The sequence below is a fragment of the Gopherus evgoodei genome, unplaced genomic scaffold (genome assembly GCF_007399415.2).
Source record: "Gopherus evgoodei ecotype Sinaloan lineage unplaced genomic scaffold, rGopEvg1_v1.p scaffold_103_arrow_ctg1, whole genome shotgun sequence".
Classification (NCBI taxonomy): Eukaryota; Metazoa; Chordata; order Testudines; family Testudinidae; genus Gopherus; species Gopherus evgoodei.
Genome location: NW_022059766.1, coordinates 48,699 through 72,121, shown reverse-complemented (window position 1 = coordinate 72,121; position 23,423 = coordinate 48,699). Strand labels below are relative to the sequence as shown.

The window sequence follows — 23,423 nt, the reverse complement described above, 5'->3', positions numbered from 1 at the left end:
CTGTGCGGGTGGCGAATGGACCCCAGTGAGCGTTGGCCCCTCTCCCCCACCGGTGATCTTAGTCATCCATTAACTAATTCCCCAGAAGCTGCCCTGTCCTGGGCCAGCACCCTCCCATTGCAATCTCTCATCGATTTGTTGCTGGGAGCTGCTGGAGAGAGGCAGGCAAAGTTGGCCCAGCCCAGCCATGGGGGTGGGGCAGGAGGGCGGGCGAGCCAGGGGAACGGGGTGCCCAGTTCCTGGTGGCCTGGAAGCTCTTTCCTGTGGCTGGTCCCTAAACTCATCTAGCCTCTAGGGCCAGACTGAAGGAGCTGCAGCTGCAGGCTCCTGGAGCCAGAGCACATCCTCTCTTGGCTCCTCTCCCTGGCTGTGCCAAGGGGAAGCTTTGCGTGCCCTGCGGGTCACCGCAATGCAGGGAGACCCCCCGCCCTACCAGCTTGCACCACACCCAGCCCTCAGCTGGCCAGGGACAGGCGTGTGTTTGGGGTGGGGGAGGGGATGCTCTGGAGGTGAAATGGAAAGAGACCCACAGAGGTTCAGCTTCTGCCTCTCGTTACTTCCGGCCTGGTGCTGGGACCCCTCCCCCACCCCTGGGCTGGCTCCTCATCACAGCCCTTTGCAACCCAGGGCATCGCCCACCCGAGGGCACCAGGGCAATGCACACAGGGATGGCTGGGGCGGGTCACTATCCCGGCAGCCCAGTGGCGAGCGGCTGGCAGAGAAAGGAACAGAACTCCCAGCCATGAGGCCATCTCTCCAGAGCTCTTCCCAATGGGGTCTGCCCCGAGCTCTGACAGCTTCAGGGTTCTGTCTCCAGGGGTGCTCCCCACAGGAGCTCAGGGGGCTCTGCAGGCTTTCCCCAGCCCCGCCCTGTGACGAGAAAGGAGCTCAGAGCAGCAGCGATGGCAAAGCCTGGGCGGGTCCCATTGAGTCCATCTGGGGATAACGCCAGGTTTGTTCCCTACAAGCTGGGAAACCTGGCTGGGTACGTCCCTGGCGCTAGGTCTTCCAGCCCCCACGGCTGGATCAGTTTGTTTTTCCATTCTGGTCGCTACGTTTTATCTGAAACCTGATTGATGTTCCACCCAGAGCTGAACCTTTCCCAGTGTCCCTGGCAGGCAGGGGACTCGTGGCATCGGGTCACTGGCCGGGAGGGCAGGTGGATTAGGCAATGCATCACCCTGCACAGAGGAACAGAGAGCAGGGGCTGGAAATGCTGAAGGTCGAGCTGGTTTGAAGTTCAGTGTTTCTCCCAACGATTCGAAGAGCTGAATTCTCAGCACAGAGTCTGGGCGCTTGGGGAGGGCAGGGGGCAGCGGAGATACTTATCCCTAGATACTGAAGCCAGCTATTCCCTGCTCTGTGCCTCACCCCTGCCCCTAACCGTAGCCTGTCCCCCCACCCAGCCCCAATCCCACTTTCTCCCTGCCAACAAGACTCAACCCTTGCAGTGCTCTTCTAATTCTTCTTAAAATACTCTCCTCTCGCCTTCAAAGAGTTCCAAGCTGACCTCCTCTCTCCGGGCCCCACTGCCGCCAAGCCAACCTAGCCCCCAGCTCCCCCAGCTCCCTAGCCGGGTCGAAAAAGAGGCAGGGGGAGCATGACTGCACAGGGCGTACAGCCGGGGAATCAGGGAGCATTTCTAAAGATAGACTGGTACAGTTAAAGTGGGGCTGGGAGCACGGGCGGCAGGTTTGTATAATTTTTGGTGGTGCCCAGAACGGGTCCAAGCAGAGCCAGGGCCTGGCACCAACAGCAGCGACTGACCCGGCCCCAGCCAGCCCTGTCCTGCTCCTGGAATCACTCAGGGGAGGGGACGGAAGCCGGAAAGAGGCGGGGTGGGGGCTTGGGGGAAGGAGTGGAGTGGGGGTGAGGAGCAGGGCCGGATTTAGGAAGTGCGGGGCCCAATTCGAACATTTTCGGCGGGGCCCTGGCAGGGATGACTTAAAAAAAAAGTGGAAAAAAAAGCCTTTCATTTCTTTCATGTATTATTTACTTTCCATAACTATATATTATGTACTTTGCATCATATATGCTGTTGATTGGTTATTAATGACTGCCGTTTCACATGTGTGGGTCCCAGCTGCTCCCTGCCCCTCTCATTGAAGCAGGTGTGCAGGGTTACTGCCCTGGAACTGCAGGGCAGCAGTGGACATGGGGCTGGCTGGAGGCAGGGCAGGGGCTGACTGGAGGTAGGGTCTGGCTGCAGGCAGGGGAAGGGGTGCAGGGCTGGTTGGAGATAGGGGGTGTGTGGGGCGGGCTGGCTTCAGGCAGGGCCACAGGGGGTGCAGCAGGGGTTGGCAGGGCTGGAGACAGGAGTGTGAGACTGGCTGGCTTCAGGCAGGGGGGTGCAGCAGGGGTTGGCTGGAGACAGGGCAGGGTGTGCAGGGCTGGTGCGGGCAGCAGTGTGTGGGGGGCTGGCTGGCTTTGGGCAGGGCTGCAGGGGTGTGTGGCAGGGGTTGGCTGGAGACAGGGCAGGGGGTTTGACAGGAACTCGTTGTGGGCACAGGGTGCAGAGCTGGCTGCAGGCAGAGGGAGTGGGGCTGGTGTGGGCAGGGCAGGGGGTGCAGCAGAGGCAGCTGGAGCCCCAGCCCTTTAAATAGTCCCCAAGCTCCCTGCTATCCCAGGGCTTTGGGGCTATTTAAAGGGCCCGGTGCTCCCCAGCTTCTACCCGGCCCTGGACCTTTTAAATAGCTGCGGGAGCCCTGGGGAATGCATGGGGGTGGCCGGACTCTGGGGGCTATTTAAAGGACTGGGGCGGCAGAGGCAGGCAGCTGGAGCCCTGACCCTTTAAATAGCCCCTGGAGCCCCTCACTACCCCAGGGCTCTGGAGGCTATTTAAAGGCCCGGAGCTCCAGCCGGGAGAGCAGGGTCATGGGGCTTGCCGCGCTCTGGCCGGGGCTCCAGCCGGGAGAGCGGGGCCTCGGGGCTTGCCGCGCTTCGGCCGGGGCTTCAGCCAGGAGAGCGGGACCTGCCGCCCTCCGGCCGGGACTCCAGCCAGGAGAGCAGGGCTGCGGGGCTTGCCGCGCTCCGGCCAGAGCTCTAGTTGGGAGAGCGGGACTTGCCGCGCTCCAGCCAGGGCTCCAGCCAGGACAGTGTGGCCTCGGGGCTTGCCGCGCTCCGGCCAGAGCTCCAGCCGGGAGAGCGGGACTTGCCGCGCTCCAGCCAGGGCTCCAGCCGGGGCCGCGGGGCTTGCCGCGCTCCTGCCTGCGCTTCGCTCAAGGGAGCGAGACCACGGAAGACCCCTGAGCAGATTGCAGCCAGGGACCCGGGGTAAGTTTAAAAAAAAAAAGTGTCTAAGGCACAGGGCCCTCTTAGGCACGGGGCCCAATTCCTGGGAATCGGGCGATTCGGCCTAACGCCGGCCCTGGTGAGGAGGGTGCGGAGCAGGGGCAAGAAGAGCTGGGCGGATGGAGGCTTGGGGGAAGGGGTGGAGTGGGGATGAGGAGGGGGCAGAGCAGGGGTGAGAAGAGGCAGGGGCAGAGGCTTGGGGGAAGGGGTGGAGTGGGGGTGAGAAGAGGCGGGGTGGAGGATTGGGGGAAGGGGTGGAGTGGGGGTGAGAAGAGGCGGGGCGGAGGATTGGGGGAAGGGGTGGAGTGGGGGTGAGGAGGGGCGGAGCAGGGGTAAGGAGACAGGGGTGGAGGCTTAGGGGAAGGGGTGGAGTGGGGGTGAGAAGAGGTGGGGCGGAGGCTTAGGGGAAGGGGTGGAGTGGGGCTGAGGAAGGGGCAGAGCAGGGGTAAGGAGACAGGGGCAGAGGCTTAGGGGGAGGTGTGGAATGGGGATGAGGTGGCGAAGGAAGGGTGAGAAGAGGCAGGGCGGAGGATTGGGGAAGGGGTGGAGTGGGGGTGAGAAGAGGCAGGGCGGAGGATTGGGGGAAGGGGCGGAGTGGGGGTGAGAAGAGGCGGGGCGGAGGATTGGGGGAAGGGGTGGAGTGGGGGTGAGGAGGGGGCGGAGCAGGGGTGAGAAGAGGCAGGGCGGAGGATTGGGGGAAGGGGCAGAGTGGGGGTGAGAAGAGGTGGGGTGGAGGCTTGGGGGAAGGGGCGGAGTGGGGGTGAGAAGAGGCAGGGCGGAGGATTGGGGAAGGGGTGGAGTGGGGGTGAGAAGAGGCAGGGTGGAGGCTTGGGGGAAGGGGTGGAGTGGGGGTGAGGAGGGGGCGGAGCAGGGGTGAGAAGAGGCAGGGCGGAGGATTGGGGGAAGGGGCGGAGTGGGGGTGAGAAGAGGCAGGGCGGAGGATTGGGGGAAGGGGTGGAGTGGGGGTGAGGAGGGGGCGGAGCAGGGGTGAGAAGAGGCAGGGCGGAGGATTGGGGGAAGGGGCGGAGTGGGGGTGAGGAGGGGGTGGAGCAGGGGTGAGAAGAGGCAGGGCAGAGGCTGGGGGAAGGGGTGGAGTGGGGGAGATGGAGGGAGGAGGAAGCAGGACCTCAGAGAAGGGGGCGAGGCAAGGGAGTTCAGTTTTGTGCGATTAGAAAGTTGACAGCCCGTGGCCTCTCCGGTGTGCTCGGAGCTTGCCCTCCTCTCGTCTGGTCTGCTCACAGCGCTGGCGTGAACCTGCAGACGCTCCCCAGCCCCGGGCCTGCCCCTCCTCAGCCGGAGCCTCGTTCCCAGGCTGTGAGAGGCCTCCTGGAGCTGCCCCTGAGGCTCTCCATCAGCAGCCGAGCAGCCGCAGGTCTTCCCGCCCGCTCGGCAGGGAGCCTGATCACGGTTAGTCTGGTAACCAGACGTCAGCGTCTGCTGACCGGACTGTGGCGGGTCCCGTTGTCAACTGCATTTTCCAGTCAAAAACCGGACACCTGGCAACCCTGACTTAGAGTGGGGGAGGGGAGTCAGGACGCCTGGGTTCCTTAGCCTCAGCCTCTCAGGTCTTGGCTCCCCAACTGGGCAGAGGCGGCGCTCTGGTACGTCTCTCTGGTGCTGCCAGAGCGGCACTCTGGCACGTCTCTATGGTACTGGGGGAGGGACACTCTGGTACGTCTCTACAGTCTCTATGGCGCCACCACCCGGGCGCTCAGGGAGGTGCGCCGCCATGCGGGCACTTCTCTGTGGTGCCACGGAAGCGGCGCTCTGGCACGTCTCTATGGTGGCACCACCTGAGCGGCGCTCTGGCGGAGACGCCTCTATGGTGCCATGGGAGCGGCGCTCTGGCAGGACTCTATGGTGTGATGGAGCGGCGCTCTGGCAGGACTCTATGGTGTGATGGGGCGGCGCTCTGGCAGGACTCTATAGTGTGGTGGGGCGGCGCTCTGGCAGGACTCTATGGTGTGGTGGGGCGGCGCTCTGGCAGGACTCTATGGTGTGATGGGGCGGCGCTCTGGCAGGACTCTATGGTGCCATGGGAGCGGCGCTCTGGCAGGACTCTATGGTGCCATGGGGCGGCGCTCTAGCTGTCCCTGTCAAGGCTCCTCCCCTCTACAGAACACCGCGCGGGCCCCTCCTGCTCTCCCAGCTCCCGGGAGCGCCCCGCCCCGCCCGGAACTACATCTCCCATCACCCCGTGAAGTCCCGCGTGCTCTCGCGAGATGTCTGGCTCCTAGCTTTCCCGTGATCCCTTGCGGGGCCGCGCTCAGCGGCGGCGTCTCCACGGGGCCCGCTGAAGGTGAGCGCGTCCGCGCGGCGTTCCGCCGTGACGTCATCCCGCGAGGCTGGGCGGTCGCCGCGGTGATGCGGGTCTCGGGCTGAGCGCGGGAGTTGGGCTGCGTTGCCATAACAATGCGCGATGACGTGTTCCCGCCACAAAATGGAGTCACGGGGTGACGTAAGCGCCGCAGCCGTGATGGGAGGAGGCGCTGGGGGGGCGTCTGGGGACCGCGTGGGGAGTTGAGGTGTGGGGAGAGGCTGGGGGGAGGGGATGGTGTGGGGAGAGGCTGGGGGGACGGTAGGTTGGGGTGGAGGGATGGGGGTGGGGAGAGGCTGGGAGGAGGGGACGGGGTGGGGAGAGGCTGGGGGGGACGGTTAGGTTGGGGTGGAGGGATGGGGGTGGGGAGAGGCTGGGGGGACGGTAGGTTGGGGTGGAGGGATGGGGTGGGGAGAGGCTGGGGGGAGGGGACGGGGTGGGGAGAGGCTGGGGGGACAGTTAGGTTGGGGAGGAGGGATGGGGGTGGGGAGAGGCTGGGAGGAGGGGACGGGGTGGGGAGAGGCTGGGGGGACGGTTAGGTTGGGGTGGAGGGATGGGGGTGGGGAGAGGCTGGGGGGACGGTAGGTTGGGGTGGAGGGATGGGGTGGGGAGAGGCTGGGGGGAGGGGACGGGGTGGGGAGAGGCTGGGAGGATGGTTAGGTTGGGGTGGAGGGATGGGAGTGGGGAGAGGCTGGGAGGAGGGGACGGTGTGGGGAGAGGCTGGGGGGGACGGTTAGGTTGGGGTGGAGGGATGGGGGTGGGGAGAGGCTGGGGGGACGGTAGGTTGGGGTGGAGGGATGGGGTGGGGAGAGGCTGGGGGGACGGTAGGTTGGGGTGGAGGGATGGGGGTGGGGAGAGGCTGGGGGAGGGGACGGGGTGGGGAGAGGCTGGGGGGACAGTTAGGTTGGGGAGGAGGGATGGGGGTGGGGAGAGGCTGGGAGGAGGGGACGGGGTGGGGAGAGGCTGGGGGGACGGTTAGGTTGGGGTGGAGGGATGGGGGTGGGGAGAGGCTGGGGGGACGGTAGGTTGGGGTGGAGGGATGGGGTGGGGAGAGGCTGGGGGGAGGGGACGGGGTGGGGAGAGGCTGGGAGGATGGTTAGGTTGGGGTGGAGGGATGGGAGTGGGGAGAGGCTGGGAGGAGGGGACGGTGTGGGGAGAGGCTGGGGGGGACGGGTTAGGTTGGGGTGGAGGGATGGGGGTGGGGAGAGGCTGGGGGGACGGTAGGTTGGGGTGGAGGGATGGGGTGGGGAGAGGCTGGGGGGACGGTAGGTTGGGGTGGAGGGATGGGGTGGGTAGAGGCTGGGAGGAGGGGACGGTGTGGGGAGAGGCTGGGGGGGACGGTTAGGTTGGGGTGGAGGGATGGGAGTGGGGAGAGGCTGGGGGGACGGTAGGTTGGGGTGGAGGGATGGGGTGGGGAGAGGCTGGGAGGAGGGGACGGTGTGGGGAGAGGCTGGGGGGGACGGGTTAGGTTGGGGAGGAGGGATGGGAGTGGGGAGAGGCTGGGAGGAGGGGACGGTGTGGGGAGAGGCTGGGGGGGACGGTTAGGTTGGGGTGGAGGGATGGGGGTGGGGAGAGGCTGGGGGGACGGTAGGTTGGGAGGAGGGATGGGGTGGGGAGAGGCTGGGGGGACGGTAGGTTGGGGTGGAGGGATGGGGTGGGTAGAGGCTGGGAGGAGGGGACGGTGTGGGGAGAGGCTGGGGGGGACGGTTAGGTTGGGGTGGAGGGATGGGAGTGGGGAGAGGCTGGGAGGAGGGGACAGGATGGGGAGAGGCTGGGAGGAGGGGATGGTGTGGGGAGAGGCTGGGGGGATAGTTAGGTTGGGGTGGAGAGATGGGGGTGGGGAGAGGCTGGAGGGAGGGGATGGGTGTGGGGAGAGGCTGGGTGGGGGTGGACTTGGGCAGAGGAGGTGGGGAGAGGCTGGGGGAGGGGTGGATGTGGGGAGAGGGGGTGGGGAGAGTCTGGGGGAGGGGTGGATGTGGGGAGAGGGAGAGGCTGGATGGAGGGGACGGGTGTGGGGAGAGGCTGGGTGGGGGTGGATGTGGGCAGAGAGGGCGGGGAGAGGCTGGATGGAGGGGATGGGTGTGGGGAGAGGCTGGGTGGGGGTGGACGTGGGCAGAGGAGGTGGGGAGAGGCTGGGGGAGGGGTGGATGTGGGGAGAGGGGGTGGGGAGAGGCTGGGGGAGGGGTGGATGTGGGGAGAGGGAGCAGGGAGAGGCTGGATGGAGGGGACGGGTGTGGGGAGAGGCTGGGTGGGGGTGGGGAGAAGCTCGGTTGAGGTTAGTTTTATCCCTTGGCACTGCCCCGTGCTGAGGTGAGTTGTTCGTTGCGCTGGCAGAGGAATTACTCAGGATGCCGCCAGGGTGGGAAGGTGACGGGGACTGGGGCTGGAATGGAGAAAAGGGAAATGAAGGGGAAATGTCAAGGAAAAGCTCCCTAGTGCATCAGTGAGAAGCATGTAAACCCACCTCCTAAGGCAGTTCACAGCCTGGCCACACTACTGGTCCCTTTCAGGAGTCTGATCTGAGTAGCCCAAGTGTCACTCACTTAAAAACTACTTGCTCACAAAATCAGACATAAAAACACTGCCGTGTCCGTGCGCACTATTATTGAGAAATTGCTAGCTCTCTCATTTCTACCAGAAAGGTATAGAGTACATTGATTGGAATGTAAATAATGGACTTACATTTCAGTGTGTAGTATGTAGAGCAGTACAAATAAGTCATTGTAAGAAGTTTGACTTTGCTAGTGCTTTTTATGTAGTCTGTTGTAAATCTGGACAAATCTCTAGATGAGCTGGTGTACCCCTGGAAGATCTCTGCCTACCCCCAGGGCTAAGCATCCCCCTGGTTGAGAACCACTGTCCTAAGGGAAGGGACAGGAGCCCTGCTAGCCAGGACAGTACAAATTAGCTCTGTAAGTGGACTGTAGGGGACCGTCGTGCCATGGCCGTTGGAGGAGGGCTATAGCGAAACAGCAGTAAATTCTCTCTTTAGAGCTCGGTAATAGCTGGGAACAAGCTTCCGGCTCAGCTCTGTTGATGTTTGCCCATCTCACTCCCTGCAGTGCTAGTTCCGTGTGACCTGAATTCAGGGGATGGGCGAAAGGAGACTCAGTCACACTGAGTGTTTGCCAGACTGGCTGCTAGTAGATACAGCCTTGTACACCTCTGCACAGCTATGGCGCGACCCGATGTAACACAAATTCGGATATAAGGCGGTAAAAGCGCTGGCCGGGGGAGCTGTTTCGCCTATAACACGATAAGACTTTTTGGCTTCTGAGGACAGCATTATATTGGGGTCGAGGTGTATTGCAAAGATGCTCAGTCTTGCTGCTTTGGGACTTCTGTGAAAAACACATCCTGTGTTCAAGTCTCCTGGGGACAGGTGGTTTCAGCTTGGATTGGCCCTTATTGTCCAACATCCCCCTGTGCTTAATGAAAGATGGAAACAACTCAGATTGCTGAAGGAGCTGAGCTTGGGTGTCCGGCAGCAGGATAGGGAGGGGAAGTGCACTTTCCGTTTGGAGGTTCAAGGGTTTAGTTGTTCTTATTGTGGTCAACTGTATCAATCAATGGAGCCATCCAAGAGATCTCTCCCTGTGCGTGGGGGGGGTTCTGTTCTAGCACAGGGGCTGGGGAGACCTGGAAGCCAACATGGGGCAGAGCAGGGAAATGGGAGCAGAACCAAACCCTTGAGTACTTCTTTGTAAATAACTGCAAACCAAGAGAGTGCTGAAAGCCAGTTCTTCTCACCGGTGCCACCCTTTTTGACCTGAGTGGTTAGCCAATATCTGGGGACTTGTGGGTTGTTAGGAGCAATCGATGATGGAATCAGGCATTTCTTTGATGCATCCCTATTTATCTACAAAGAATATGCAAAGTTCTGTCTCCCTGAACACAGCAGGAATCAAGCAATTGGAGAAAGCTTCTTTGTTCCTGGTTCCAAGCCCCTTTCCAGCTAGCACTCTGCCCAAGAGTTTTCTCTTAAGGTCATGCTACAAATGCTTCTCTGGCTGTCTCTAGTGCTTTCCTGCTGCCTTCTCTGTGTGCCTCTGTGGTGTTTCTGGCTGCTTCTCTCCCCACGCATGCACGGCTCCATCGCAATACCCATCCCCCTGCATGTGCTCAGCTCCTTGCATATGGCCTGTGTTTTGGGTGGTGGCTCCTTGTTTCAGCCATCTTATTCCATAAAGGACTTAATTATTTCTTACATTTATCCTGAATGAAGGGCAGCTTTTACTCCCACCCGCTTCAAGTGCCCACCCCGCCCCCAGCACAACATCGGGCACTAGCTCTGGGCACTATGGGATGGAAAAGCCCATCAACACCCCCACATCAAGAGGCTACCGCATGTATGCCTTGGAAAGTGCTTTCTGGGTGGGTAAAGCAGTGGTTTCCACATATGTCTTTATGGGAGGTGGTTGAGGATCACCATTGCTTGCCTCACCTGATATAGGTAGGTCAGGAGTGGTCCTCCCCAGCAGTTGTATAGAAGTGAAGAGAGGGTGTACAGTTGCCCCTGAGTCTCTCCTGTGCTCCCTGCAGTGCTAATGTGGAGGCTGGACCCCATCCCCTCCTGCCTCCCTGACATCTCCCTCCCTGAGCCAAACCTGTCCCTGGCTGCCTGCCAGTCGGGAGGCCCCTCTGCACACGGAACCCAGCTCTGTTGTCTTTGTAAATAGAACGAGGGGCCAGCGGAGGGATTTATCTCATTCCGTTGCAAAGTTCCTGTGAGTTTTCCTCTCCACACCCCAATGTCCCCTCCAGCAGGCTTGGCCTCTTCCCTTCCTTTGGCTTCTTCATGGAACTGGGATGTGCACACAGCTTCCTGGTGTGGGCTGGGCAATGCCTCACTTGTTTCACGTGGGAGTGTGGCTTACTGATGGGAGCTGGGGATTGGAAGTCAGGATCCCTGGGTTCCAAACTCAGCTCTGCCCTGATTTCTTGAGTAGTGCAGGCCAAGTAATTTTCTGTGCCTCGGTTTTCCCATCTGTAAATGGGGGATGAATCTTTGTGCCGCAGAGGTCCGAGTGCCTGATTCTGCTGTCATGAGGACCCTACGCTGCTGGAACTTCCGCAGTTACCCCCGATCCTCACTGGGGTGAGATCAGCACAGGCTCCTTACTCTGGTGCGCTACTCCAGTTCCCAGGAAAGGCTGAGAAGCGCTGATCCAAATGAGCTTCCTTAACTGCTTACTCTTTTAGCAGCCGAGTACTGAGAATGGTTCTGCCTGGTAGGCTCAGAGACTCAGCAAGAGCTGCCACAGCACTAATGGAGCTGGTGGGGGTGGGGGCTTTTATTAGAATTTGTGGCCCAGCACATCTGAGGGTGCATCAGAGGAGATGAGTGTGGAAGTCCCTCAGCCACACCAGTCACCAGTGTCTAACCGGCCTATGGCACTTGGCATAAGACTTCTTGCCAGTCCTTTCCTGGGACTTCTTCCCTGACACTACCCCTAGCTTAGTTGGTATCCATAGTGCCTTCCTGTTCCTCGGATGCTCTAGCGAACAAGGAGGAAGATGGATTTTAAAGCATCTGAAGGTGCCGAAGTTCAAAGCCTGTTTTCTCAGCTCAAATTCTGGTCCGTGGTTATGCAACATTTCCCAACGAGTAGCTTTCCTGCAGCGTGCTGTGTCCTTCCAGCACCAGCCCAGGGTGAACGTTTCCCTTCAAAGCAGAGCATTTGGGCACAGATGAAGATGAAAGTGCAGAAAGCTCCACAGAGAGAGTAGAAGAGACGACGAGTTTTCAATAAATGCTCCTGCCCCAGAAAAGTGGAATTAATGGCGTTTGCGACATAAAGCAGGTGCTCTGCCCGCTAGGAGCGCACGACAGCACCTCCAGGATTAGCTGCAGCAAGGCTCCTCTGCTGCCAGGGAGAAAAATTACTGGGGAGGAGACTGGAGGTAATTCCTCCCCCTTTACTATGGATGTCTGGGACAGTTCAGTTAAAGTGCAGGGTAAGCCTGGGTCTGGGGGCCAGGCCGTCCTGAGTCTGAATCCCAGCTCTGATACTCGCTAGCTGCAAGGCCTGGGGAAAGTTCCTTCCCATCCACGTGTCTCCATTACTGCCTGCTGCGTTGGAGTGCTTCAAGGATCAGCTAACCGCTTTGGAAATGGGATGTTCTCTGTCAGCGCTGCGGGTCAGGCACTGAGAGGTGTGCAGCTCTCCTGACTTCAGTGGGGAGCTGACAACCAGCCCCTCCGAAAATCAGGGGCTGAGTGCAGTTGTCCTACACATCAGACTTAACCCTTCATGTGCTAGCTAGTCAGTGTTGGAACACAAACATTGGCTCCTTTGTGAAGGCGTGGCGGGGCTGTAGTGTATGAATCGGGGAGGGTTTCTGGCAGCTTCGGATGAGAGTGGGGCTCCTGTCTGGAGGGCTGCCATTCTATACATCCCCCCCACCCCCATTCTGCATTCTGTGCTGATCCCCCTTTCTCAGACAAGAGAGCGCAGCCATAGGAAGGGGATAGAGATGGAGCCAAGGCCAGGCGGGGACAGTTCAGTGGAGAGAGGAGGAGACAAAGTAATGACTGGATAGACAGGTAAATCAGGGCTCTCCTTTATCACCGCCTACACTGCAGGAACAAAGGGCCATTCCGGGACTTGAAAGGCAGCACGTTTAGAACTCAGCAAAGGACGGAATTGGTGCCTAATTCACCTGTAGGAGACTCAGCCACAGGCTAGCGCTAAGGCCAGGCCAGGAGTCGCTGAATTAGTGAAACAAAGGATGAGAGGAGGGGAAATTCTCTGCATTCCTACTTCCTGCAGTGCTACCCTCCAGGGCTGTGGGCCCAGCTCAGCTGGTGGGCTGGGAGAAAGGGGCCCTGATTTCGCTGGACGGGCAGGCTGTGTGCTGTACTGGGGACTGCTGGGAGCTGTAGTTTTCTCTCCCCTCCCCCATTGTGTACTGTGAAGCAGGCTAGGCAGCACTCACGTGGGGTAGCATCCTCTCCCAGCATGGACTACAAGTCCCAGGAGTGCTGAGCGGGCTGGTCTTGGGGAAGTTTGCAATAACAGTGCTCTGAATTCAGTACAGCGCCTGGGCTTAGCTGAACTCTTTCCCTAAGATGGCTGGAGAGAGGTGGGATGAAAGCGTCGGTCAGGTCCCTCTCTGAGCAGCTTCCAGCCTTTGGGTTGTGCCTCTCTTCTGTCCCCAGCCCCCACTTACTAGTTCTCCTTGCTGTCAGTGCAGGGATCTGCAGCAGCCCCTCGAAGAAGCTGGGAGAAGGGACAGGATCTTGTCCTCACATCCTCCACACAGGATCCACGGCATCTTCCACCGAGGCGTCTCCCATGGGAAAGTGCGTACAGGGGGTGCTGCCCAGGTAGGCCACAGCCGGGGGACTGCAGGGTGCCAGAGGCTTGCCTGACTGCTTGCTGTCTTGTGCACACGCATTGCGGACAGGGAGGGGTTAATTCTGATCTCTATTTCCGCCCCCTCCCCCATCACAGAAGAGAGGAAGGTGGTGCTGTGGTGGGTGGGGCCAGCCTTTGATCCCTTGTTGCTCTGTGAGGGGTTTGTGGTGGCGGTTGGACACTTGCTGGGGGAGTTGGAGACCTAACAATGCATCACCCCATTTGTTATTTTGTGCCTTCATTCACACTCCTGGCTGAGCTCCCTGCCCCTTGAGGGCAGTAACCAGGCTGCTGTAATAGACAGAAGACTTGGATCCTATGGACTGTTCAGCCTCCTGAGCCTGGGCAGTGTCCAGACCTTGTCTGCATGCCTGGCCTGCCTGGCACACGTCTGGCACCCTTCCTGGAGGTGTGGAACCCTGCGCTCCAGTTGCCCTAGGCCCCAAGACCAGTGTTGATTCCCCAGGTCTTCCCAGGATTTAAGCTCCGCCCGCCTGGGCACTCTGGTTTACAGGTTAATCCTACAGGGACTTTGTTACAGTTAAAGCAAGTGACACAGACATCGCAAAGGTATTTCTGAACTACACACACCTCACTCATACCCAGAGTACAAGGGATATACAGAGCTATGGAGAAGTAACAAACAGCTGCATGCAAGACCCTGCCTCAGTTTCCTCACCTCTCCTGAGAGCCCTTTGGGTCTTAGTCACTGCACCTCCAGGAGTTCAGGATCCCTCTGTGCCCCCTCTCCTCCTGCCCAGCTTTCTCTTTGGTTCTTTGGTTCTAGCTAGAGACCTTCCCGACAGTAAGGAATACAGCTTGACTGTTTTCCTGGGAGGGAGGATGTGGTATATCCCAGATTCACTGATGAGGAAACTGAGGCACAGCAGAGAAAGTGACTTGCTCAAGGTCACATAGTGAATCAGTGGCAGAGCTGGAAGTAGGCCTCCCAGTCCCTACTCCAGCCACTCCCATGTGTGAGATGCTGCCAGCCAGCAGTTTGTTCACAGGCGTGTCCCCTGTCCATTCGTACCCCAGCTATCCCAAGCTTTTTCCTCCAGACAGAACCTTCTGCTCTCTGACATGACATCTGCAGCATGGTGAGGTAGGCAGGAGCCGTGGTACCACCAGTCACCCATCTTGTACTCAGCCATGTTGCCTGGTACGAGTGCCTGGCACACACAGCCTGTTCTCCCATTTCGGCCAGCACACAGTGGCCTTGCCCAGTAGACTTGGGTGGGTGACTGCTGTGCTGCTGAAGCAGGCAGGGCTGAGTGGGGGTTCTCGTTGCAGGTGCCGGTGACGTCTGAGGACGGCGGGGCTGTTTCTCCCCGGTGGAGTGGGCGGCGTTAGCGGAATGGCAGAGGGAGCTGTACTGGGGTGTGAGGTGGGAGGACTACGACCTGGTCACCTTGCTGGGTGACGACTGTCTGCTGCACAGGCTAGAGGTGAGATGCCAGGCAGTAAAAGGGCTGGAGAGTGCTGATGTAAATACAACTCTTCGGTCGGGAGACGGTGCTGGGCAGGGCTCAGCTGTCTCACTGATTGAGGAGCCGTTACCTTCTCCTCCTTTAAACCCCTTTGCAAGATCCTGCTCCCTGAAAGCAGAGCTGGTACTGCCAGTGCATGGGACAGCTCTTCCCCCCAGCCACGGACGACAGTGTCACTAAACTCACTGCCCGCTGCTGCCTACCTCACTCTCTCTCACCAGCCTATGCTCCCCCAGTGGGATCTGGGAGCCAGGAGCTGAGGGAACCTGTACTGGGGCTGCCAGGAGCCAGGCTCTGTACTTCCTCACGGCTCCACTCTGCAGCCCTCCCTGGCAGGGCAGAGGGCTGCTCCCTGGCTGCCGCGGGTGGTTGTGGGTGTGGCTGTGAGGGGTGCTGGAGAGGATCACCCTCTTTGCCATGTACCTGGCTGGTTGGTGGGGCAGCAGGGAGCGCCCTGTCTCCCTCCTCATTCTGTCCCTCCCGTCCTCAGGCGAAAGCAGCTCCACAGGGAAAAGCGATCAGCCTGGGCCCCTGGTGGGGCGCAGGCGTTGCCTGTTGCAGGGTCTGAGATCCCCACCTCCACACAAGGCAGTGAGGCTGGGTGTAGCCATGTCCGAAGAACCGCACCCCTCAAAGGAGGGGGCAGAATGGCACAGCGAACTGGAGTTGGGTTGTGGAACCTTTTCTCGTGGCATCACCAGTTCAAATCCAGGTCAGTGCTGCTCCAAAGTCATTGTCATCTGAGCCTCTTTGGAGACCCTCATGAAATTATTTGGAGGGCCTCGGTCCACTTAGGCCACCTCCTAAAATCCACCCCCAGCCTGGCCCCGTCGCTGTCCATCTTGCATGAGACACTGGCGATTGAGTGGGCAGTGGAGACATTCCTCCCTGCCCCTCCGGGTGCTAGAGGGGCTGGGTATGATTGTGCCATTTTCCATTCTCCCCTCTCTGACCGTAGCTGTGCTCTGAGCAGCTGTGTCCCTCCACCCAGCGCCAGCTAGCAATGCAGCGGGGACCGAGCCCTGGCTCCCGTTGGCCTCAGTGCGGGCAGCAGTGGTCCAGCACCTGCTAACAGGAATATTTTCCCTCCGACCCAGGCCACCCGGCTCTCAAACCTGATCTCTTGTTCCGGATTGAACGAGGGGAACAACCAGGTGTGGGGGTTCAGCTGGTCTCTGGTGGCTTAGAGCGTCCGCCAGATCCCTGCACAGGTGAGTGCTCAGCACAGTAGCTAATTAGCAGCACATGAGGTTGAGAGAAGCCGATGAAACCGCCATTGGCTTAATCCTTCCATGTCTTTACTCACTGAGATCTGCCAGAGTTTCAGGGGACGTGTCAGTCATGGGTTTGCTCCAGTCCTAAATGGCATCTGGCTGTCGCCCCTCCCCTGTGATTGAGAGGGTCAGAGAGGATTAGTGCACAAGGCAAAGGACGAGTCTAGGCTCCCGGGTTCTAATCCCAGCTCTGTCACTCTGACTCACTGTGCAAATTTGGATCCGGTCACTTAACCTTCCTGGGCCTCAGTATCTCCATCAGTACAGTGTGGCTAGTGATCCAGACTTCCCTCCCAGGAGACAGGCTGGAGATGGGCTTCATTGACACGTGTTACGGGCTTTGAGATTCTGGGTTGAAGGCACCAAAAAAGAACAAAGTATTTTTCGGAACATTTGGAAGATGCGTTGAAAGCTCACTGTTTTCCCGGTCAGACCTGCTCTCCTCTGTCTGCCGGTCGCCCCCAGGACAGCGGTGAGGAAAAGACGGGCTTTTCAGAGAGCTTGCGGGTGTGTTGATTGTGTTGTCCGGTATCTTTAATTCCCCATTAGAAAGCAGAGGCTTAGAATAAAGACAAAGGTTCCCCTGGGACTTAGGTTAATTGTTTGAGTTGTGAAGTAGCAGATGCATCGTCTCCAGCACAGGGGTGTTGGCACTGGATGTGCCTAACCGTACACGATGACATCCTCTGTTCCCTCAACCAGGCTACGGATTTTTCAAGCCCGATGGTTTATTCCGTATCGAGCAATGGGAGGAGCGCTACATGGAGGCTCAGCAGAAACTGGAGGAGAGCAAGATCCTTGGAAGTGCCTGCGTAGGTGAGTGAGAGCTGCGATTGGTTCTGCTCTGGGCTCCCCTTCCAGCGGAGGCTGAGATCAGCATAGGGGGTGGTTTGCTGGACCTGTTGTCTCAAGGGGCTGCAGTTCCATTGCAAAGATGAGGACAGCTGCAGTCTGCTCTGCTTTGTGGCAGTTAGCTGCAGCCTCTGCTGTTCTTGCAGGCTGGCAGTGCAGCCCTCGGCTGGGTACAGTCTGGGCCCAGCCTGAGGAGCTGCTCATTCCTGTAGAGTTTTACAAACGGCGAGGAAGGCCCATGGGTTCATGCTGTCATTCTCTCTTTGCAATCCAGCAGAGCACGGAGGTGTGAACGCAGTCGAGCAAGAAGAGAACTCAGAGAGCTTTGCTGCAGACTTAGAGCTATCGCCCGTGGTCTGTGACAGTTCCGACAGTTTGTTTCACAGTCGGCAGCTGGTATCCAAGAGGCAGCAGAGAAACCAGACAAGGATCAAGATGGAAGAATCAGCCGGCTTCAGCAAATGTTCAGATGCCGTCGTACGTCAGCTGGGGGCTGGGCCTTTCCAGTGTGCCGAGTGCGGGAAACGCTTCCGCCAGAAGCAGAGCCTCGTCACACACGAGAGGATCCACACAGGAGAGAAGCCCTACAGATGTCCAGACTGTGGGAAGAGCTTCAGCCAGAAGCCCAACCTCCTGACTCACCGGCGGATCCACACCGGGGAGCGGCCCTTCTCCTGCACGCAGTGTGAGAAGAGCTTCAGCCAGAAGGCCAATCTCATTGCCCACCAGAGGACCCATGTGGGGGAGAAGCCGCCGCAGTGGGGCGGGCTTGGGGGGAAGCCAAAGTCCCCAGCACACCAGGGAGACCATGAGGAAAAGCGGCCGTTCGTATGCCCCGAGTGCGGGAAGAGCTTCACGCAGAAACCCAACTTGGTGACTCACTACCGGACCCACACGGGCGAGCGACCCTTCAGCTGTGCCCAGTGCGGGAAGAGCTTCAACCAGAAGACCAACCTGGTGACTCACTACAGGACCCACACCGGGGAGCGGCCCTATGCTTGCCCCCAGTGCGGGAAGCGCTTCACCCAGAAGACCAACCTGGTGACTCACCAGAGCACCCACACGGATGCGCGCCCGTACCCGTGCGGGGAGTGCCAGAAGTGCTTCAAGGACAAGGTGTCCCTGAAAGCGCACCAGAGAACCCACAGCCTGAGCCAGCCCAGACCCTGTGGGAATCCAGAGCCAATCCCACTCCACAGTCCCCCCGCTGTGCTGCCCCAGCCCTCAGGTGCTGAGCAGGAGAGCCAGCGTGACCCCACTCAGCCAGTGCTAGCCCAGAAGATCCCCGGAAACCAGGCACTGTGCACGTGCACGGATTGTGGTAGCAGCTTCCCCCAGAAACAGCATATCCCACTGCCCCAGCAAACCCCCTCAGCAGAGCAGGCGTTCCTGTGCGTGCAGTGCGGGGAAGGCTGCCCACAGGCGACCCTTCTGAAGCCCCAGCCCGGCCATGCCATAGAGAGGCCCTGTGAGAGCGTCCAGTACGGGAGAGGCCTCAGCCTGAACCAACATCTCCTCAGACACCTGGAGCCCTGCCTGGGCCCTGGCGACGCGGCGCACGCAGCCCCCGGGGCAGAGCGGCCCTTCATCTGTAACCAGTGTGGGAGCAGCTTTAGCTTTTGGCCGGCTCTCGTTGCCCATCAGGGCAGCCACGCAGGATGGCAGCCGTATCCGCTTCCTGACCGCGGGAAAGGCCTCAGGCCCCGGCTGTCCCTGCCAGCCCCGCAGGAGGCGCAGGTGGGGCAGACAGCCTGGACGTGTCCTGAGTGCAGGCGGAGTTTCAGCTTGCACAGCCAGCTGGAAAAGCACCGGGAAAGCCACTGGGGCGACAGGCCCCATCGCTGTGACGTGTGCGGGAAGAGCTTCGGCTTGAAAGCCAACCTGATGACGCACCAGCGGCTCCACACGGGCGAGCGGCCCTTCGCCTGCAGCCAGTGCGGGCGGCGCTTCAACCAGAAGGGGAACCTGGTGACTCACTACCGGACCCACACGGGCGAGCGACCTTTCGCCTGCCTCCAGTGCGGCAAGAGCTTCAGCCAGAAACCCAACCTCCTCGCCCACCAGAGAACCCATGTGGGGCGGCGGCCCTTTGCCTGCGCCCAGTGCCCCAAGCGCTTCAAAGGCAAGATGTCCCTGAAGATCCACCAGCGTGTCCACGTAGGGGAGAGAGCTCCCGCAAGGCCGCCGAGCGTGGATCTGATAGAGGCCCACGCCGGGAAGAGGTGCTGTTCCCACTCACCATGTGGGAAACCCTTCAAGGAGCACGTTGCCCTGCAGCTCCCCCAGCGAGTGCCCGGTGGGGAGCGGCCATACGCCTGCCCAGAGTGTGGGAAATGCTTCCGGCAGAAGGTCACGCTGGTCACGCACCTCCGGACCCACACCGGGGAGCGGCCATTCCAGTGCACCCAGTGCGGGAGGAGCTTCAGCCAGAAGCCCAACCTCCTCACGCACCAGCGGACTCACACCGGCGAGCGGCCCTTTGCCTGCACTGTGTGCGGGAAGGGCTTCAGCTGGAAGCCCAACCTGGTGACCCATTACCGCACCCACACCGGGGAGCGGCCCTACAGCTGCACTGACTGCGGGAAGACCTTCAGCCAGAAGCCCAATCTCCTCACTCACCGCAGAACCCATTCCCAGCAGAGACCGTATGCTTCCCCCAGTGCCACGCAAGCTTCCCCCACGGGAACACCTTCACCTTGTGCCGCGGTGGGGACTGGCCCCACGTGTGCTTGGCCTGCAGAGGGTGCCTCAGCCACCGCGTCCCCCACAGCGGGGAGCTCCTGAAGCAAAGCAAGCAGAGACGTGGTGTCAATGCAGTAGGGGTGGCAGGAGCTTTGAAGATCAGAGAGCTCTGCGGGCGCACCAGAGAGCATCCGTCCCCTTGTGCAAGCTGGAGTGAGTAGAGCGTGTGCCTGATCGGCGAGCTGTACGGTGACTGGATCTGGGAACCTGGGGCTAACCCGTGCTGCTGCCACACCCACGGCACCAGACACGGACCGGGGAACTTTACAGCCAGAAGCCAGATCTGACTTCATTCTGCACACACCGAACTTCAGAGAGGACACAGCTGCTGGCAGCGGGCAAGCCGGCTGATCGATCAGCACACATCGCTGCAGGGTGCAGAGAGTACTGCTGTGAGCAGAATGAGGGGAGGGCACAGCAAGCTGGCAGGCCTGGGGCCCTGCAGCGAGTGTCCTGGGAAACCAAACCCTGAAATACTCCCTGGACAGAACGGCCTGTGGAGCTCTACCCTCTCGCCTCCCTGGAGCTAAATGTGGGGTGGGGGTGGCTTTTGGAAGCTCCGATCCAAGCGGAGGCAGAGCCTGGGCGTAAGTTGTACCGAGGGTATTGCTGGGTTCTGGATCCCCCCCAGAGCCAGCTGCAGGGCAGTGAAAGGCCGCCTGGGACTGCCAGCTCCAGCCCCTGTAGACAGTAACAGTGTGTATGTTGCTCCCCCCTTCCCGTGTCTGCACTTCTTGAGGGGGGAGGGGCAGGAGGCCCAGCCCCGCAGAAAGCCGCGGTTGGTCTGAAAGCAGTGGGTGGGGGGAGGTGCCCATGCGGGGGAGCAGGAAGGAGAAGCTGGGTGCAGATGCCCTGGTGGAGGAGGACTGTGTGCTGGGGCAGAGCTCAGCTCCATGGGCCCGTCAAGGGGCAGCGGGGGGCACGGGGAGCCCTGGTACCTGCTTAGCTGAGCCGCCAGCCTCGGCCAGGTGTGTAATTAGCTCCAGGGCGGAGAACAGAGCCATCAGCAGGTTGCAGTGTGATACTCCCAGCTGTGCTATGCCCATCCCAGCAGGAGCGTGGTGACACCAGGACTGTCGTATGTTCCAGACAGGAAAAAAAGAAATACTAATGGCAGGAGGACTCGGGGGGTGGGGAACGCAGAGCCCATGGCTGGGGGGACAAGGGACACACACAGCCCCTGGCAGAACGGGGGGCACACAGAGCCTCTAGCATGAGGCTGTGGGTTGTAGCAGGGAGCCCCTGTACTAGAGGGGGGAAGGGAGGGTGGCACCCAGGGAGCGGGTGGGGAACGGAGGGATGCAGGACCCCGGTGTGTGCTGAGTTAGGCCTGCAGCAGTGACAGTGTGTGTGGTGAGCCTCTCGTAAGTTCTCTCCCTTACCTAGAAACGCAGCCAGCAGTGCCCCAGGGTGTTACAGCTAAGGGGGTATCGCATGGGTAGGTCAGTCACTCAGCAATGGACCCCGCTCCGACAGCCCGCTCCAGGGCTGTGCATTCCCAGGCAGCAGTGGGCGTCTCGCTCTCAGGCCTCCCAGGGTTCCCTCGTGCTGGCGGCGAAGGCGCTGCCTGTCGGTGGATTGCTGCCGTAGGGTGTTGGGGGGACTGAAGCTGCCTGCTGCAGAGGTGGGGAGGGGACAGCCTGGCCTGTGGGTGTGGCTGGGTGAACAGGTCGAATGATGAGGGGGAAGAAGCCAGGGCTGGTTGGGGACCCAATCCTGTCTTCACTTAGTGACCGTGAGGTGGGGCCTGTGCTGCACCGTCTCTTCCCGGGCACCAGCCCCTGCTGTCACGAGCGCAAGCTTCTGCTTTCCCCACGGGCTGGCGCAGGGGGGGGACAGGCTGAGGGAAAGGAGCCCGGTTCCCACCAGCCATTGCCACACTAAGTCCTGTTGAGCAGTCCCAGCACGTGGGCAGAACGGGCCACTGGCCTGGCCTCCCGTGAGCCCCAGAGCGGATCTGGGGCAGGGTCGGGAGATGGGGCAGGCGCACATGCGAAGCGTGCAGGGCTCTGCCATAGCTGCTGACTGGTTCACCGGGACGTCGGGCTGCTAGGCCAGCGCCTTCCTCCCACACTGAACGTACATAGCTCCCAGGAGCGCCGGGGGGAGCTGGCTACAGAACCACGGGGGCTTCGCTACCTGAGCGCGCGCTGTCTCCGTGCTGACATCTCCCGAAGCTTTGGGGCCCCTCCCAGCAGCAGCGGCTGGCTAGCGTGAGAGTGGGCACTTGGGTGGGGACCAACTAGTGTGTTGCTTCCTTTCGTTCTTGTCTAGCGTCCACAAGCCCCCCCGCATGCCAGCCAGGCACCGCTGTGCAGCAGGGTTCATGGAGCGGGGTGCTCTGGAGGGGACCCTGCCTCAGGCGGTGAGGAGTGAAAGGCTGTACACTTCACGAACCGGACTGGGCTGCTTCCACCCTACGGTACAGAGAGCCGTGCGCACCCTGTCCCTGCAGCCACCTCCCCGCCTCCCTCGCTCGTGGGCACGGAGCCGCTTCGTTCCCAGCCACTGAGCCGCACCAGTGAGGACCACGTCCTGCTCTGGGTGGTGGTTAGCGCTGGGCGTGACATGGACTTGTGCCTTCAGAGGAAATTCTTCGGGGCAGGCACTCTTCCTGCGCCAGGGCTCTTGGTGCCACGCTAATACCCACGATAACTGCGCATGTATGCACTTGGCGTGGACACTCACTAGGTTACAGCTGTGGGACTGGGCATTTCAGCCCCCCGTGGTTGGTAATCTAGGACTGCCGTGTCCCATGACGGGCCCTGATGTGCTGCCATTGTCTGCCACTGGGCCAGGTGTGTTGTTTCCAGTGTGCCATGGAGCTGCTGGACCGGGACTAGCACGTCAGTTCCTTGGGTGTCAGCACCCTGAGGTAGGCTGGCAGAGCCTGGAGGACCAGTAAGGACTGTGCGTTGCTCGTGGATCAGGCTCCTGGCTTAGAACGCACCTGCCTAGGCAGCGAGCTGGATGGGACTGCCAGGGGCAGGAGGCTGCCGGATGGCACAGTTGCTTAGCATGGTTGAGGACCATTTCTCTAGCATGAAAACAAACCTGCTGCATACCCACAGCCCTCTCATCACCAACCATCTCATGCTGCTGCTGTGTATTCACGGCGTGTCGCTGGTGGGAAATGCCCGTGTCACCATCCTTGCTAAGCCAGCCCTGTGCTCGCACTGTCTTTCAGAGCCTGGGGAGTCCCCCCTGGGTATGTTCATGTACAATAAAAGCTTTGGGGCAGCAGGTGAGTTCTGTGTTTTGGAAATGCCTGACTGGTGGTGTGGGCTGCTTGGGAGCAAGGGCCAATCGCAGAGAGGACCCTGGTCAGGGGATTGGGTTCCAGCCTCTCGCTTCTAGGCTGAATTCAGGCCAGGCCAGCAGTAACTGCAAACCTTTGCTCTTGGGTGGCTGGTCAGAGGCCTGTGAGAGGTGAGTCCCTAAAGCTCCTAGCTCTCCTTGGTGTGCAGCGTAACCTCTGTGTATTGGCATCTCTGTCTGGCCGAGCAGTGGGGCAGGGAGGTTGCAGCTCCTGGACACCCTGCAGCATTAGGCCCATTGGCCTGTTCCTCAGCCACCAAATGTAGGGATTTGTTTGATGCAAACAAACAAACTTCCGTTGTCCTCATGCAATGTCCATGGTGACACCAGGACACAGCTATCCCAGGCAATCCAAGCCCTGCAGTTGGCTGGAGAACCACTGCTGGCTGGCCGAGTGCTGCTCCGGGGGCTGGATGGATGTGTCCAGGGCAGCTTGGCAGAGGCGCTGTTTAAGTGATTGAAAGTGTGTCCGAGTGTGGTGCATGGCATGGCTGGGGAAGGGAAAGGGGGAGCTGAAAACTGCCTGTGGATCAGCCTCTTGCACTGATCTAAAGTAGCCTAGATACCTCTTAAGATGCAGCAGGGTTAGTGTGCAGTATGGTGCTGTGTGTGTGTGCTGTGCGCTGTGTGGTGGTGGTGGTGCTGGGAGTGCAGTCCACAGTGTGGTGCTGGGGGGGTGGTGCAATGTGGTGCAGGGTGTGTGTGTGTGCTGTGAGCAGGGTGGTGGTGCAGTGTGGTGTGTGTGTGCTTGTGCAGTGTGGTGGTGGTGCTGGGAGTG

General features: G+C 60.4%; 1 protein-coding gene and 1 pseudogene across 9 annotated transcripts; both read left to right on the top strand.

Annotated features, from left to right (window-relative positions):
* The first annotated feature begins 5,456 nt into the window (after positions 1-5,456).
* On the top strand, positions 5,457-22,576 carry LOC115639684 (zinc finger protein 585A-like). 9 transcript variants are annotated; one of them, XM_030542634.1, is made up of 7 exons: positions 5,457-5,590; positions 12,806-12,914; positions 14,263-14,417; positions 14,950-15,171; positions 15,557-15,670; positions 16,436-16,549; positions 16,860-22,576. In XM_030542634.1, exons 4-7 carry the CDS (start codon positions 15,069-15,071, stop codon positions 19,367-19,369), a joined length of 2,841 nt encoding a protein of 946 aa, XP_030398494.1. In that variant the 5' UTR covers positions 5,457-5,590; positions 12,806-12,914; positions 14,263-14,417; positions 14,950-15,068; the 3' UTR covers positions 19,370-22,576. The 9 variants fall into 9 exon arrangements, with proteins under 9 accessions (XP_030398494.1, XP_030398498.1, XP_030398490.1 ...); XM_030542638.1 differs by having other exon boundaries at positions 12,806-12,938; positions 16,863-22,576; XM_030542630.1 differs by having other exon boundaries at positions 12,806-12,938.
* Positions 22,346-23,423, top strand: part of LOC115639678 — a 42,224-nt pseudogene continuing 41,146 nt past the window's right edge.